The sequence below is a fragment of the Pseudochaenichthys georgianus genome, chromosome 9 (assembly GCF_902827115.2).
Source record: "Pseudochaenichthys georgianus chromosome 9, fPseGeo1.2, whole genome shotgun sequence".
Classification (NCBI taxonomy): domain Eukaryota; kingdom Metazoa; phylum Chordata; class Actinopteri; order Perciformes; family Channichthyidae; genus Pseudochaenichthys; species Pseudochaenichthys georgianus.
Genome location: NC_047511.1, coordinates 22,748,414 through 22,761,988, shown reverse-complemented (window position 1 = coordinate 22,761,988; position 13,575 = coordinate 22,748,414). Strand labels below are relative to the sequence as shown.

The window sequence follows — 13,575 nt, the reverse complement described above, 5'->3', positions numbered from 1 at the left end:
TTTCTTGTGTCTTTTCTGGCATTCTAAGACAGCCAATTAACACCATCATGCATGTCGCAATATACCGCAGACAACTGCATTAGCCTCCGTGTCTGAAAAATCAATAACAAGTGCCATGATTCACCCACCCACTGCTTCAGCTGCACCATACTCTTACAACACCCCTCGTGCGACCTCACCCCCTCTACTGCCCCTGTATTCATTGTAAATAACTGTTCAAACGCACAATGCGCTCTGGACCTCTTTATTCAGCCTCACAACTTCCCTGCGTTTTCATTGGTCCCTTCGGGATGCGGCGACAGCTGATTGGAGCAAAGTTTCTCTTCAAGTCCATGCACCCCCACCCCGCAGATATCCGAGGTCCGGTGCTACTGTGTGATTCCAGTTGTTTTCACATCCCCTCACTAACAAAGAGCCTAGAAGCTGCTGTATCTTACATCTCCAAGTAAATGTGGTGAGTGATGCGCAACTAACGATTGAGGCTCTTATAAATCCAGACGAGAAGAGAAGAGCAAAAAGACACTGTGCTCTGTAGAAGATATAGCAGGTGAGAGTTTGAAAAGTTTCAGATATAATTGACTAAACGTAAAGAGCAAAAATGGTGTCGGCTGGACTGGAGATCCTGGGACTAGCGCTGTGCGTACTTGGCTCGTTTCTGGTGATGGTTTCGTGCGGGCTGCCCATGTGGAAGGTGACGGCTTTCATCGAAGCCAACATCGTGGTGGCTCAGACAATCTGGGATGGCTTGTGGATGACCTGCGTGGTGCAGAGTACGGGCCAGATGCAGTGCAAGATGCACGACTCCCTCCTCGCCCTTACCCACGACCTGCAGGCGGCCAGAGCGCTCACGGTCATCTCCTCGGTGATGGGCGTGCTGGGGCTCATGGTTGTGATTGCGGGGGCGCAGTGCACCAACTGTATCCAGGGGGAGTACGTGAAAGCCCGGGTTGTGAACGCCGGAGGGGTCACTTTCATCGTCAGTGGTCTGTTTGTGCTCGTGCCTCTCTGCTGGATGGCCAACAGCATCATATCAGACTTTTACAACCCACAGGTGCCATCATCCAAGAAGAGGGAGATCGGCGCGGCGCTCTACATCGGCTGGGCTGCCTCAGCGATGCTGCTGATCGGGGGGTCGCTGCTGTGCTGCTCCTGCCCCTCCAGCAGCAACTCCGGATACTCGGTAAAGTACGCACCGACCACGAAGAGAGCCACGCCGAACGGGGGGGACTATGATAAGAGGAATTACGTGTAGTGGTTGGCTCATATCTGGCGGTGCGTGAAAGTGACCTGCAGCTTGTGAAAAACTTTTTTTTGACGGACCTTTTCACCTGCAGTTTTTATTTTTTGAAATCTGAACTCTGAAAATCAAAGGAAGCACACCTGCTGTTTTTACACTGGCCTTTCAATACGCTCGGACCACATATTCATAAATCCTATTTTGTATCTATACAGAAGATCAAAAAAGACTATCAACTACAAGAGGTAGATCACGACAAAAAGGAGTATATTTGTTAGGTACCTGCTTTTGTAAGTCTTCGAAATGATTAGTGTTTTCAGTTGTTTATCGTTGTAACTGCAAAGTTTTTTCTTTTTAGAGGAGCTTTTGCCATCGAATATTTACACTGTTGTTTTGCCTTTATGTGCATTGTCAGCACAAACTTGTACAGTAACTGAGAATGATTGCACTCCCACAGTCAGAGACCCATTTCCTTTAGTTGAATTACGCCGACATGTTGAGGACTCAAAACAATGTCTAATAGCAATAAAGTTCAAAGAAGAAAGGTGTACACAAGCCCTAATACATCTCAGATGTTTTGTATTGTTCAGAAATGTATGACGGTTCCTAAGTCTACAGTCTAATTTTGGACTTTATATTCCAGACAGCCTGGGATCCGTAGAGTTAAACATGACATGTTACAGTCCGTTATTTGGCTGCACTGAAAACCTGCAACGTTTTTGCATCTTTGTCACTGCAGGAATTCTTTTGTTTTCAGAAATACTAGGAATAAACTGTTTTTTCTGTTGGTTTGTTGACGTCTGATGTAATGATCATTGTATATGAAGATGCAATATTGTGTCATTTTATTAAGATTAAACTGAATATATTGTCTGAAATCTTTAGTTAAAGTGTTTTCTTAAACAAAAATTCTGACAAGTGGGTTGTGATGGCGTGCAGAGTAGAGCAGGAGAGCTCCACGGCTGTGCGTAATGCATGCCGTTCCCACCGTGAATCCATACACCCCCACGGCGGGAGAAAGTATTTTGGTTAGCCATAGAAATCCAGATGACAATGCCCATTCAGCCAGAGTGGGGCTCTGCTGTTCAACTCACAATACTGCACAACCCCCACCCCTCCTCGTGCGCAGTCAATGAAGAGCGTTCAAAATTAGAGCCATGGAGAAGTTGCTCGATTCGTCTTCCCGCAAGTCACTCCATTCATTCATTGGCACAGCCCCAACTCCCTCCATCTGGGTGCTGGGATAGCTTCAACACAAAAGATCACACACCATCAAATTTAAGCAATTAGTTTATCCACAGCTGCTTCTGGACACAATATGTATTAATATATGGGGATGATTTCCACTATTCACATAAAGGCAAAAATACTTAGGCTACAGGACTGAATAACAGAACAACACAAGCCTGTGAGTAACAGTCCTCTGATTTAAGAATGTGACTGGATTACAAAAGCTTATCCATACTTATTTTGCTGGTCACTTAAGATTCTTAGAAGGTCATATGCCCTGTAAAGAGTTGAAAATATGGCCATGCACAAAGTCTGAACACTGTCAGGGGAGAGGGTGACTTGTGATACTTTAAACTTGAAATACAACTTGTAATACAATTAATCATTTGTATTCCACTCTTAGTGACATCCTTATGCACATTTAACATAATAATTGAAAACAAATATTTTCCAGACCTTTCAACCATAAAATACGGTCAGTCTGCTCAGTTGTCGTGGTGATATATCTGCTGACACATAAACTCAGTATAGCTTTTATGAGTCTTTCCTCAGCATTTTTAGGCCTTGTGTTTTGGCCTAAACATGAATGTTTCTTCTATATAATGGTTTGATGAAACAAACTCGAGCTTGTTATGGTTGTGAAACTAAAATGAGAAAACTGCATCTTCAAGTTGATCAACAAAAAATGATTGGCAAATATTTGAATAACCGTTTAAATCATTTTGATTTACAAATATTAAAAACGCTGGTTTTCCCGCTTTGCAAATTTGAGTAATTGCTTATTTATTAGTCTCCTTTGTTATAAGAAAAACATGTTTTCTTTATGCACAGGGCTTCAGTGCTGAGAGATTATGGTTTTTTTCAATTTGTTAGATTGTTTTTATAAATACTATGATGTGTGTGATGTGCTACAGTAGGTGTTCCTATTTTTGGGTCTGTATGGGTTTTTCAACACAAAGACACCCCAGTCTGGTCTGCTTCACTCAGATGTTTTTGTGGGATTGTTAGTTCCACTCCCCTAGCCACCACACAGAGGGTGACAAGGCGCAGGGTGTGTGTGTGTGTGTGTGTGTGTGTGTGTGTGTGTGTGTGTGTGTGTGTGTGTGTGTGTGTGTGTGTGTGTGTGTGTGTGTGTGTGTGTGTGTGTGTGTGTGTGTGTGTGTGTGTGTGTGTGTGTGTGTGTGTGTGTGTGTGTGTGTGTGTGTGTGTGTGTGTGTGTGTGTGTGTGTGTGTGTGTGTGTGTGTGTGTGTGTGTGTGTGTGTGTGGCCCTCATTCCAATGAGCAGAGGGGCAAATAGGGCCAGCGACGTCACTCAATGGGAGCTCGCTATGGTAACCAACCAGAACCTGCAGTTGCCTGGTTACGGGAGCCTATAATGTGGTGGTATGGATGAGCCTAATAAAAGGCCGGCCAGCAGACATTCCTGAAAGCATGGACACACACACACACACACACACACACACACACACACACACACACACACACACACACACACACACAATATGCACAGCAGTCTAGAAGATGAAGGGGGGATTTACTTAAAGCCTCTAATGGTCACTGCAAAAAGAGCTGTGAGAGCAGAAACACATTGTTTCATTGTATTTCTTTTAAGGAGCAAATGTTAAAGGCGCTATAAAGGAAGAAAACAAACACTAGCTCTGACGAACGAGAATTAAAATGTGAATATAAAGAATTGAGGACTAAATATATATCTCAGACACGTCTCATAGGAATAGATGACTATGACTGCATGATTACACAACAGAGAAACATTTTGACCTCTAAACTTGACCTCCCTGAGACCAGCGACATGGCTAAGGTCATGTCAGAAAGTGGTCAGGCTGCTTGCTGGTTTCAGATTTGTGCTGCAGCCAGTGCACGTTATGCTCTTTTTTAGGAGGTTGGGTAGGCTGACGATTATTTTTCTCATGACATGAACTTTGAACTCTGAATCTGGCCTCAGGTCAATCGAGTCGGAAGTCACTTCCCTCGACCTACCAGGCATGATCTCATGGAAGCCTAATCCGTTGCATTTGATGGGCAGTCACAACCCCTTAACTCTGAGCCCAAAAATCAGATGTGAGGTATCCTCTTAAAAAGAAAGGATCTGGTGAATAAAACCAGTGAAAAAAATACCATAAAGAAGTGTCACGTTAAAAATCTGTGTTTCTCTGATGCTGTTTGGCTGCCGCTAACCTTTTCTTAGCATGCTTCACTGATAACTTAATATCCAGATGTCCAATGGGTAAAACTCTTCATCCAGTTAAAATTGATAGTTAAAATCGTCCAAAACCAAAATATTTATCGTAAAATGTGTCTGTATGTATTTCAGCTTCTCGCAGACAACGTTGACACATCTGCAAATCAGATTTGCTGCAATTACAGGGAACAAAATACAACAGATAATTAAATTAATTAAAAAAAGAAATTGCACAAATCAAATATATGAAATAGGTCTAGGGGTTTTTAGATATTATATTGCAGTAAAAGTATACATTATACCTTTAAAGCAACCCATAATGTAGTGAGTCATTACTTAAGGGAAACATGATTAAAGTGATAAAAGACTGAGTCAGAGATCAGATGCCAGCAGGTGCACACAGTCAGGCTGGACAGAGCTTACTCACTGATAGTCAGAGCCAGGAGTCAGCAGGTGGTCCAACATGCCCGACAAATGGCTTTGTGTAGAGTTAAAGACCCTAAGAGCCGTTTGTTTTATAAACAATGTTAGAGGCAAGAGGTGGAGAACAAAACAACGTTTTTTCTCCTGCATGTCCGCAAGGTTTACGGCTCGATGACTCACACGCTTTTGTTGCAGCTCAGTAGCAGGACCAGGCTTCCTGTGCAACGGACAGCAGGACAGGAAACAGGAAGGAACATGGAGGGTGTGGGAGAGAAGGAGGGGTAGAGTGTGTGTGTGTGTAGAGTTTGGTGGTTGAAGCACACTCTCACACACACAGTTTGTACATTACTTCCAATAACTAACTTTCAATTTGGTGATTTAAATTTTTAATATAAAATTAAGAGATACTTTAATGGTTTAGTTATTTTTACACAAACTGAAAACAAGTGTTTCATGGTTTTGAATAGGACCGCAACAACATGTTGCATGTCACCTTATTACTCATGTGTGTTTAACCATTTCACAAGAAACAAAGTTTCAGACATTTGGATTTGGTAAGGATATGAGGAATAAAATAATCTTTACTTTCAAGCTGGGAATCAGGAAAGGTATTAGAAATGATAAACTATGTGTCCATAGACAAAATAGCAACTAGACATGATCATTTTACTCAACAAAAATAAAGCATTGATGAACTTTAACATAGCGCTTTTCTTGGACGCAGCAGGATGTTGTATGTGAAAAATAACAAAGATAGTGAATGATGCACTAAAATTGAACAGGTGGATAAACAATTCAAGAAAGGGTTCAAAATAATTGTTTGTGTCGCTCTGTAACTGCTGGATGTGTAAATAAGCAACACGTTTGTCATATCAACTTAAAGGGTGATAATAAGTCAATGTTTTGCTCACAACTAATTTTGGCTGTCCCTAAATGGCCTCATGTTATTTCAGGATAAAGAAGGGGAATTTCGCTTTTATTCCAAGGCCACAAATTAAACACTTTAGTAGGATCAAACCTGAACAGCTAAACATAACAATAATATTTATAAAAAGGTGCTGCCAAATATGAAATCAACTTTCCCAAAACTTACACATTTATGTGTAATTTGAGACAAGCCAATAACAGTTTGACAGCAACATGTTATCCCAAAAGAGTGATTAATAGAGTGCATAGTGAAGGTTTAATCTCAAAATATGAGAGAGGAAAAGTCAGAAACAGGGAGTCTCAACTCCTTACATGCCTCACAGAGTGAGATCATGTTTCCATAAAGTATATCATCACACTCAGCCTATAGGGCAAGATGTGTCCCTGTCTTTAACCTTTACAAGAAGGGTTGGAAAGATAATCCAGTAAAACAAAAATGGAAAAATAAAATAACTATGGATGTGTCACATTTCAGTTCCGTGTTGCTATAGCTACAGCACATCGCTAAAGGCTAACACCCACACTCCAACACACACACACACACACACACACACATGGGCGCGGGAAGGGGGGTGCTAAGGGCGCTGCAGCACCCCCTAGCGGCAGGCAGGGGGTGCGGAGCTCCCCTGTCTGAATTATTATTTGACGGTTATTGCTGCTCCCGCTGTGCATAATCTGTGTAATATGTAGCCAATAAATTCCACATTGTTGGTAAAATAATATTTTGGCCTTCCCCGAATGTTGTTTCTGTAGCCCCGGACAATTCTACCTCCATAATATAATACATTAACCGTGCTTTACGTGAACCTCATCAAGACACTAGAGAGGACGATAGAACTGTAATTTCCCGTTCGGTGAATACAACAGAGGCAAGACACCAGACCAATCAGAGAGTTGCATGGAAATAAAAGTGTGCTTGTGTCATTCAAGCTTGTGTGTGTGTGTGTGTGTGTGTGTGTGTGTGTGTGTGTGTGTGTGTGTGTGTGTGTGTGTGTGTGTGTGTGTGTGTGTGTGTGTGTGTGTGTGTGTGTGTGTGTGTGTGTGTGTGTGTGTGTGTGTGTGTGTGTGTGTGTGTGTGTGTGTGTGTGTGGAAATAGCGCATTTACTGTGTGTGAGAGAGGGAGAGAAGGAGAGAGAGAGAGGGACCGGTGCCAGCAGCAAGTACCGTGTTGTTAGCATCTGGTTAGCTAGCTGCACTAACGGACATACGGAGCTGTTGGTTCCACAACAAGCTGGAGGAGCGCTCTCCTCTCAGACTGAGAGACTCAGGTGAGCTAAAGGACTCTCTGAGTGTTTAGATAGTTAACTTTAGTCTAAGTTATCTCCGTGGGTCTCAAACGGTTTGGTCACAAATTATTCAAAAGATATTTCCGCGGCACATCTTCATATGATCATTATCGTTATAAAAAAAATAAGAGAATAAATGAAAAACAGGTATGAAATACTATATGGCAGTAAAACAAGAATACAGTTTGAAAGGGGAGTGATTTGTAAAATATCCATAAAGAAAAAGAACATCTGCTTACAGTTGTGTTTCATCTGGGTGTTGAGAGATGTATCCATATATCTCTTAATGTTGCTCTCAAAGTGCACCAGATTGATGCTTTTAACTTCAATATTTAAAACAAATCTTCCCGGGGGAGCATCCCCCCGGACCCCCCTAGAGGAGGTGAGGTCCGCTCCCCACTCGTAAAAAAATAGCACTTTACCCCTGCCTATGCCGTGAGCTGATTATCGAGCCTTTATTGTAACAGTCGCGGCAGCCTTTATTGTAACAGTCGCGGGTGTACTGTGTGCGTGTGGTTTAGGAAGAGGGGACGTCCAGCACCTCAGTCAGCACCCCCACTCAAAATACCTTCCCGCGCCTCTGCAACACACACACACACACACACACACACACACACACACACACACACACACACACACACACACACACACACACACACACAATAGGTGAATGACAGCCCTCTGCTGAGATGAAGAGGAGGCCTGGCAGTGTGAGGAATGTCTGGGTGGGATCAGGAGACATTTCTGATTTGGCATGGTTAGTGAAATGTATGTCGGTCAGAATTAAAAAAACATTGAGGGCTGCAGACAACCCCAGCAGGGTTTAAACACCATGTTTGCACTTACAGGGGCACAGGTGGTGTTGCTTTCAGCTTCACGTCTTCCGGAGTCCCATATTAACATAGGATACTGCAATCAGTGGCCAAGTAAACAAACAGACACACAAACAGGATTACGAGGTGTTTTGTTTCCGCACTAATTGCATCTTGCAGGAAAACTCTTGTTTGTTATTCTCGAGACTGTTAGAAAAGTAAACAGTTGATATGTGGAAAAAAGGTAAATATAAAAAAACCCTCTTCTTTTAAGTTTATTTTTTTCCCTTTGTCTCTGTGTACAGAACCTTCGAGTATTTAAGGGATGAAGGTGTAGTGCAGCGTTTCTCAAAGTGTGGGGCGCAGAGATGTGATAGGTGGGTCGCGAATGGACGCGATGAACGAAATGTTTTTAAATGTTTTGGACCTCAGGCCGGAATCGAACCTGGGTCCTCGCGGGCGGTAGTGGATTATTACAGCCTGACTCGCAACGGCGGTGGACTTTCACAGCACCGCTGCACCGGAGCCGCCAGAGCCTCGCAATGGCGGGTGTTTGCGGCGGCGGATGCGGCGGCGGATGCGGTACCGGCGCAGCGGCGCTGTGAAAGTCCACGGCCCACCTATGCCAGAGCCAGCGGCCCACCAACGGCAGCGGCCCAAAGGGAAAAGTCCCGAATCTCCTGATCGCCAATCCGAGCCTGCTCACACACACAACCAAAGTCATTTGCAGACATATGTAAAAATCTCTCATACACACATGTGAAACGCTCTCACACACAGACACAACAGCGTTGCAGTCGGGAAGAAAAGCAATGTGGAGCGGCACCTCACCACTTCATAAGGAGTTTAACCGTAACACTTTTCGAAATCCCGTTTGTGTCCCCCCGCTTTACAAATAGGCCTATGTTTATTATTATCTTTTAACGAGCCATCATCGCCACGCAGGAGCACACAGCGTCTGTGAGCGAGCAAGAGACAGAGACAGAGACAGAGATAGAGAAAGAGAGAGGCGCTCTCTCTCTTTCTCTCTCTCTGTCAAAAAAGAGAAAAGAGAGAGAGAAAACACACCTTTATCTATTTAATATAGCCTAGTTGTACAAAATAAAGTAAGAAATCATTCCAATGTGTACTAACTATAGGACAGTAAACAGTTTAAAAGGGGAGTGGTTAGAAAAATATGCATAAATAAAAAGAAAAAATGCTAACTAGGTAACATAAGATAAGAATACACAAGTTTAAATGATTTGTTATTGGTTGTGATCATATTCTAAAGATGTTTGGATTATTGAAAAGTATACAGCTCCCTTTAGTGTTGTGAGATGTATCCATAAATTCATTTTGTGCTCAAAGTGCACCAGATTGATGCATTTAACTTCAACATTTAAAAAAAATCATACATTTTCTTTTCACTGAAAACGGGTACCACAGACCCAAACAGCACACAAAGGTTAAAAGTAAGCATATAATAATGTTAAAATGTGCTAAATATATACACTGCAAAAAAACTGAAAAAGAGGAGTAAAAGTAGCTCACGACTTGTTTTATTTTTTAAAAGTAGCTCTCATCCTAAAAAAGGTTGGAGACCCCTGTTATAGAACAATACATTTGACCATTTTAAGCTTGGCCTACCATTTTATTGGAGCGGCGAGGAACAGGTGGGGCTTGAAAAGGCCCACCTGTTCAAAGTGGGGAATGACAAAAAAAGTTTGAGAACCACTGGTGTAGTGTATGCCATCTAATAAAGGGAGTCTCCCCCAACAGGAAAAAGCTGCTGTGTTTTCAGCCTGGCCTAATTCAATTGTCCTTGATGGCATGCCAACTTTAGCTTATATTGAATGAGGTTGGAAAAGCACACTCTTTTTTTACTGTCCTATGACCCTTTCTGTCTTTGGTGATCCTGAGGTGCAGAGCAGTGAAAAAATATATATATACATTACTTAAATATTATGCAATAAATGGCAACCACAGCTAGCTTCAGTGGATTTGCATTATGTCTGAATTAAGCCAATTCAGCAACATCAGTAAATATGAAATGCATATAAACTTTTTTCCAGGCACAACTAATCCCTTTTGCCTGAAAGAACTTTAAAACAATGGAAGAGAGGAGAGCGATTTGGGGAATAACACCCCGACTGTGAGAGGGCTCGAGGGGTCAAAGGGTCACGGGGTTAGGGGTCATTAGGGGCATCTGTGGGCTGACAGGCTGACATAAAGCTGCAGCAGGTCTGACGTATATTGTTTGTGATGCAGTGGATTTAATCGAAATGTTTGTTTGTTTGTTTGTTTCTGGTGTAATGATTATCGGTAATGAGCATGTGTGTGTGTAACTCTGCAAGAGACATTTTACGGAAAAAGGGAAATGGAGCAACATGTATTCATTCTTCACTGGAAATATTACAAAATGCACAAAATGCTCTGTCAGCAATTCTACTCGACTTGTTAACTGATTGTGGAGTCGTCAGAATGTTGTTGAGTTCAAAATGAGGATATTGTTTATTTGTCACCAGTATAATTAAAGATAAACTTCCTACGGGCTGTAATAAACAAATATCTATGTAAATGGTAAAAAAAAAAGCCTTTGATACATCTAGCTAAATCTGTAGAGGCTGATATTATTGAATGAGCAGAAAAATACCTAATCAGAAACAAATGATTAATCATCACATCTGTATTTCTTTTAAAACATGTCTGAACACAATATGTTTGTTTATGTCATGAAATTAGATTAAAAAAAAGTAGTAGCTGCTGTTTAGCAAGATTTATGTAACTCAAAACATCCAGTATCAGTCGAGTCACCTTTCTCCACCAAAATGTAGCGGCTAACCAACATTTTGAACTGGGTTACAGAAGGATCTCCTTATCAACAATGTTATCAAGTAAAAGTTGCATGCAGGTTGTAAATGCAATGCTTATGAAGTTATTTTGTCGTGTTAAAGGGCTCATTTGCTTGTAGCTGCTGAAACATGACTAAGTGTGGCCTCCGACTGCCAGTTGTGAGACTGTAAAGATATTGTTCTGATCTTGTTGACAATACATGTTGTAAGGAGGGGTCTTCTGGAGCAGCAGCATCTCCCCTGCTGACAGGAGGAGACTCAACAGACCGGTGAAGAAGATCTGTCCTGGGACCCCCCTCAAACCAGAGGAGGCGGTGGGAGACAGGGGGGTGAGGGTTTAGCTATCATCCCTGATGGAGATAATGTCCCCGCCCACGCAGGATACTGACATCAGCATTGGTGAAATTATTTAAATGTCACTTTTTATTCCGTCTACTTTAAATATATATATTGTTTACCTATTATATCTCGAACTGTACTCCCTATTGTTACACTGTCTGCTGTAAAAGTGAAAATGTCTCCCTTGTGAAACAAATATAGGATGATCTTTTCTTGCACCCGGCCGTTTGTAACAAAGCATGATATTGAAATATAAGTTGCAATTTAACCAGAGACAAAATGATATCATGTTTGAATATTAAATTGCTCTTTAACTCTTTGTCCCCCTAACTATATGCAACAGGTTTTCTATTATCCAACAACATTTATTCCTGAGGAAAATCGGTTTTCAGCAGTTGCAGAACAGATTAGGAAATAAAAGTGTAATGAAGGTGCACAATGGGGACCACAAAAGGTAAATCAAAAATAAAAAGGTATAATGCCTTTTAGATATGTATGGCATGTAGCATATCGTTTCTGGATGTACGCACAATATCCAATTAAAGCCTTGAAAGTGTATGTGGTTTATATGAGAAATAATGTCAGCACTTATTGTATCGGCACCCCCCCCCCGCATGTGAGCCGAGGCCTTCAAAAAGGCTGGTGCACATCTTCACATCGGCTGTGTGTGTGTGTGTGTGTGTGTGTGTGTGTGTGTGTGTGTGTGTGTGTGTGTGTGTGTGTGTGTGTGTGTGTGTTGCGCGCCACATTCCTCAGATGCAGAGCAGCAGAAAGGGCAGTGGCCCCACTGCACCAGAGGTGCAAGAGGGGGGGATGGAGAACAAAGCAGAGTGGAGGGGAGAAAGCCAAATGATGGGCTGAACAGGTGGATGTCTTCACTGGATATCAAAAGTAACACGTCTTTATTCCTCCGCCAAGAAAGTGTCAGGTTTTCCACAAGGCTGGATCCTGTCCTCCAGAGTAGCTGAAAAAACATATTTGGGGGCTCAGAGGGAAACTATACTAAAAACTAGCTTAAACATGAGGTTAAAGTTTATTCTTGACCTCAGAGACAGTGGTAGCTGCTGCAGGCGTTCATTGGCAAGAGGATTGCAGTCTGTTGTCATTTAATTTGATTTGTAAATGTATATATTTTTCATTTGGAAAACACACCACAAGAAACAAGAGATAAAATAGGAGTTAAAAAGGACAGACAGAAAGGCTGCAAAATACACATCTATCAGTAACTTATGATAATTGTTTCTCTAAAAATAACCAGTCTCTCCGCCCTGTTAATGATATAAATGTGTCTTCCTTTCTCACAAACAGTTTGGGGCTTTGTATCGCCTGGATAACATCACCCTGCTGTGACCATAAACAATATCATTAAATAGTTCTCAAACGGTTGACCCAGTGGAAGCAGGAAGAGATACAGTTAGGTGATGGTGCACACAACCTCCACTGATCACAATAAAACCGTTTAGCGTCAACATCCCCTGGATGCAGATCTCAGCACGTCTCAGTCCCACTGTTGCCACTCAGTCCGGACCCTCCTGTGAAACCACCCAACACCCTCCACTCTGGAGGTCACGATCACATCCTGGTGCAGCAGTGATAGTGATCTTAATCACCCCGCAGGGAGCAGCCCAGGCTCCACCTCTCCAGTCTCTCTGGGGCGGCGTCAGATCACTACCAGGAGACCCCGCCTACTTTCTGCAGACTGTGCCAGGGTCGCAGCCCTGACCTTTGCCCCAAATGAGCCGACTCAGCTCAGGAAATCAAGTTAAGTTCATTAAACCGAAAATGTTTTCACTACAAATCTTACAAATACCCAAGTAGTGCGTCTGAAAAACAAAAGACTGGATCAAGATGAAGTGACTAATCAGCTTGGATCTCTCTGCCAACGCTGGCTGTGACCGCCAACAGCTGACTGCCAGAACTCTGGTTTATGACAAAAGCTAAAGTATAAATCTTGACAAACTATGGCAGTTCCTAAATGGGGTCTGTGGGACCATAAAAAAAACAATGGAAAATAAACGTTATTCCATAGTTTGTTTTTCCTTGTGGACTACTTGAGTCTGTCAGGCTGAATTGAAAATGAAGCAAGTTGAAAGAGAGGAAATTATTAAGTGGTTTAATTGCTAAGCACCACAACACCTTTTATGGGGGCAGTAAACGGCTGTTAGTTTGTAATATACAGGTTTAGCATTAGTTTTTATTATTTGAACCGTTTGTAACAGAGTTAACGGGCTGAAATATTAAAGTAGCAGCTCTGATAAGAACGGGACGCACCGAAAGGCCCATCA

General features: G+C 42.3%; 1 protein-coding gene across 1 annotated transcript; it reads left to right on the top strand.

Moving 5' to 3' along the window:
* Nucleotides 1-246: 246 nt before the first annotated feature.
* cldn5a (claudin 5a) lies at nucleotides 247-2,115 on the top strand. Its single transcript, XM_034091479.2, has one exon. The coding sequence runs from the start codon at nucleotides 599-601 to the stop codon at nucleotides 1,250-1,252; it is 654 nt and encodes a 217-aa protein (XP_033947370.1). The 5' UTR covers nucleotides 247-598; the 3' UTR covers nucleotides 1,253-2,115.
* Nucleotides 2,116-13,575: the final 11,460 nt, after the last annotated feature.